Source organism: Fulmarus glacialis, unplaced genomic scaffold (genome assembly GCF_000690835.1).
Source record: "Fulmarus glacialis isolate BGI_N327 unplaced genomic scaffold, ASM69083v1 scaffold15275, whole genome shotgun sequence".
NCBI classification, from domain to species: Eukaryota; Metazoa; Chordata; class Aves; order Procellariiformes; family Procellariidae; genus Fulmarus; species Fulmarus glacialis.
Window position 1 is genome coordinate 1,770 of NW_009212447.1, and position 3,954 is coordinate 5,723.

Sequence of the window (3,954 nt, forward strand, 5' to 3'; positions counted from 1 at the left end):
ACAGCAGAGCTGCCAAGGGGCACGGGGGATGCGCTGGAGCATGATAAACCTGGCACCGCTTGACGCAGTGCTCCAGCTACTTGGAAAATACCCTGAGTATGCAGAGAGATCGGGACATTTCCCAACCTCCCAGGGGTTTTGGCACATTTCCCCTTAAAATAAATGTGCCAAGTGCTGCTCATGTGAAATCAGCTCATTCTCGGGGGGCTGGTCCTTCTTCCTTTGCTTATTTATAGCACATCCATGGAATAACGATCAACAGTTCAAAAATCTGGCTAAGTTATGAGGGGGGAATGTGAACCTGGTAATTAAAATAGAAAGTTGCTTAAAACTTTGGGAAGGCACATGCCTGGCTGCCAGGGAGGTCCCTGCCAGCCCATGATGGGCTGCTGGCATTGCCAGAGACCCTCCTACGCCGGCTGCCGCCATGCCAGGAGGTGGGAGGCACGAGGGCTGCCTTATAACGCTGCTGGGGCCGGAGCTCTGCCGAGAGGCTGGGCCGGCCGTCCGCTCCCACCTGCCCATGTCGGGGATGCGCCATGGGCTGTGAAACAGGGAATAGACTTCGGAGGGCATGGAAATGCCTTCAGTGGAAAACCATGGTAGGGGTGAGTCTGGTCGGCAGCATGGTGAGCCTGGGAAGGTGTTTTGGGGTTGTGGAGCAGGCAGCGCGGGTGGGATGGGGTCTGATCTGGCAAGGAGCTGCGGCTGCTGTCTTCGCAGGCTGCGCGAGAGCAAATTCCCAAGGCAGCTGCTGGGAGCGGTGCATCACGCCCTTTGCAAGGTTTCTTGCAGAGCGTGCCTACTCTTTGCTCCCTCTTTGGTAACCCTAGCACAGCTCAGGGTGGTCTTGTAGGCCTACCTCCGGCTGCGCCCCTCGGAGACCTGGTTCTCGTGCCATGGGGTTTGGAGGCAGCAATCCTGCTTGCCTTGCACGGACACGGGTGAACGGATGCTCTGTGCCATCCTGTGTACCTGTTGTTTTTCCTGCCACCCATACCACCCAGCCGGGCTGCTCTGGGTGTCCTCTGGGGACATGGGGGATAGATACAGCTCTGCAATGGGGTTTGGTGTGAACCGGGAGCTGTGGGGGGTTTGCAGCAGACCTCGGTCGCTGCAAAGGGGCATTTGTGCATGTAACATCCCTGGCAGTGGGAAGGAGGGTCTGCGCTCGTGCTGCATTTCATCCCTCTGAGAGTCGCCCCATTCCTCGGCCCTCGGAGCAGATCGTGGCACGTTTCCAGCTGCAGTGGGGCTGGGAGCTGTTAGCGGTGCAGAAGCAGGCATGGCCATGCTGCGGTGGTAGCAATGCTCTAGACACAAGCATTCTTCCCAAAACCCTGAGCAGTTCTCTGCTCCCTGAAATGCGAACCCCGGGGGCTTTTGTCCAGCGCAGCGGGGTCTCAGTCCAGCCCCTGCGGCTGCAAATATGCTTGTCGTAGTGTTTGAATCAATGTGGACCCACAGCTGCTGGGGGGGGTGTTTTAATTGTGAAACATGCTCTGTTCACCCCAAATTGCTTGCCCCATATAACTCAGCCGAAAACGGTTTTTCTCTGTGGTGTTGCAGTGGGTGTTAAATGTCCCTGGAGAGATACCGGTGCATGACAGGGAGCTGGTAGCAAGGAAGGTGAATCCTGATGTTCCCTGCGTTTGTCAGCAGGGTGAAGGGTTTTATTGCTTTGCTCAGAAGAAACTGTGGAGCGGGCAGTCTGGTCTCTGCTGCAGGCTGCTGGGCTCTCTGCAGATTGTATGCCCCAGGGAAGCCCCAGCTGGCAGCAGCATGCTCGTTGCGCCTGGTGAGGGTTTGCTCGTGTGGCTGCGAGCTCACTGACGGCCGTCGTGTTCCACTGCAGGCCTAGCATGTCCGGACTGCACCTGGCAAAGAAGGGCCGCGAGCACAGGAAGATGGATCTGCAACGGGACTTCACCGTCGCCTCACCGGCAGAGTTCGTCACCCGCTTCGGGGGCAACCGTGTCATTGAGAAGGTCTTTCCCCTGCCTTTGCCTGGGTGGTGGGTCATTGCTTTTCATGGTGGCATCCTCAAGCGTTGCCCAAGTCTCCCGTGCCTGCCAGGCTTGGACCGATGGCAGCCTCGGGCAGCCCAGAGCTGTTCGTTCCCCGGCTTCACCCACCCTTGTGGGCTGGGAGAGTGAAATGCACCCAATGCTGCCCTTGCATGGAGGCTGCTTGCAGTGGCTTTGCACAGCAGGCACAAACGAAGGCCAAAGTCCCGTTCTTCGCTAGCCCCAGTGCCAGGCATCAAAGCTGCTGTTAAGGAGCCTTCTGCTCCACTGGCACGTACAACCGGCTGTTGCAAAGCGCCCGCGTTAGCACGGCTGCCCTGCTTTGCTCACTGTCTGCGCCCAGCCCTCACCTCCGCGCTGCCGCCCCTCAGGGCCGCGTGCCCAGCCCAGCATCCCAGCAACAAGGAGAGGTTTCAGCCCGACGCCCTGTGTCCCCGTCTCCCCAGGTCCTCATCGCCAACAATGGCATCGCCGCCGTGAAGTGCATGCGCTCCATCCGCCGGTGGGCCTACGAGATGTTCCGAAACGAGCGTGCCATTCGTTTCGTGGTCATGGTGACCCCTGAAGACCTCAAGGCTAATGCGGGTAATTCCTAAAAGCATCCCAGCGAGGGATGTTCCCCAGCCTGGGGCTGAGCCGGGGCAGCCCTTTCCTTCTCCCTGCGCTGCTGCCTGGGACGTGGGAGGCTCTGCACAGCCCGGGGTCACATACTTTCCTCCTGTGCAGCCAGATCCAGGAGTAGATAATTTTTCCCCCCTCCAGCCTCCCCGGGATAGAGGATTTGGGGAGGGGGTGCAAGGGGCAGCATGCGATGGGGCGCGGCTCAGGGACGGCTCCCACCGCCGCCATGCGCTGTCTTTCAGAGTACATCAAAATGGCAGATCACTACGTGCCCGTCCCCGGGGGGGCCAACAACAACAACTACGCCAATGTGGAGCTGATCGTGGACATTTCTAAACGGATCCCAGTCCAGGTAGCAGCCGTTTGCGGGCCTCCCACCTCTTCGCCGAGGGAAGCTGCTAGGGCAAAAGGGGCACTCGGAAACGGGGTGACATCCCTCCGTGCGGAGGAGCCGGGCGCGATGCTCTGGGCGATGGGAAGACACCAGCGCAGGGAGGTAACGGCTCACACCGCTCCTTCTCTTGTGCCAGGCGGTGTGGGCTGGCTGGGGACATGCCTCGGAAAACCCCAAGCTGCCAGAGCTGCTGCAGAAAAATGGGATAGCTTTCCTAGGTAAGGTCTCGCTGCCTTCCCAGCACTGGACGAAGCAGTGGGCATCGGGCTAGTGTGTGCGTGCACGGTCACTCCCCAGGGACACCGTGCTGGGCAATGCCCGTTTCATGCATCTGGCATGTCCGCCCTGTGGCATCGCAGTCCCCAGGCCGGTTTCCTGGAGCTGTCCCAGGTTTCCTGGTTTTCCCTGTAACGCCCATGCTGATGCAGCATTCACGGAGGAACATTGGGTGGGAGCAGACCTTGTGGGCTGCCCAGCTAGGGGACAGCCCAGGCTTCCCTTGAAGAAGGGTCAAGCTCCCTCCTGAACCGGGCAGTGGGTTTGGGGGGGGTTTCCCATGCCCCCACTCTTTGCAGAAGGGCTGATGGTGCCGGCTCAGTGGGGAGCCGCTTTCTGCAGCATCCATGTGATGGGGACAGGCTGGCTGGCCAGGCTGGCCCAGCTCACCCCTTCCCTCCCTGTTCGAAGGTCCCCCCAGCGATGCTATGTGGGCACTGGGGGACAAAGTCGCCTCCACCATCGTGGCTCAGACGGTCCAGATCCCCACGCTGCCATGGAGTGGGAGCGGTAAGCACCTCCTCCCCAGCCCCGCACACCCTCCCTGCAACCCCATTTCTCTCCTCCCTGCCTCTCCTTCTCCCCCAAAGCAAGCGCCAGGGTTGGGGTCCCCGGCCCGGCTGGCTGCAGAGTGGC

The 3,954-nt window shown here is 60.2% G+C and overlaps 1 protein-coding gene across 1 annotated transcript in view; it reads left to right on the forward strand.

The window, feature by feature from the left end:
• The window catches only part of ACACB (acetyl-CoA carboxylase beta), a 25,012-nt gene that overhangs the window by 1,740 nt on the left and 19,318 nt on the right, over positions 1-3,954 (forward strand). The window contains 5 exon segments of the mRNA XM_009577885.1: positions 1,856-1,988; positions 2,474-2,612; positions 2,891-3,000; positions 3,179-3,260; positions 3,730-3,828. Coding sequence (XP_009576180.1) covers positions 1,856-1,988; positions 2,474-2,612; positions 2,891-3,000; positions 3,179-3,260; positions 3,730-3,828 — 563 coding nt within the window.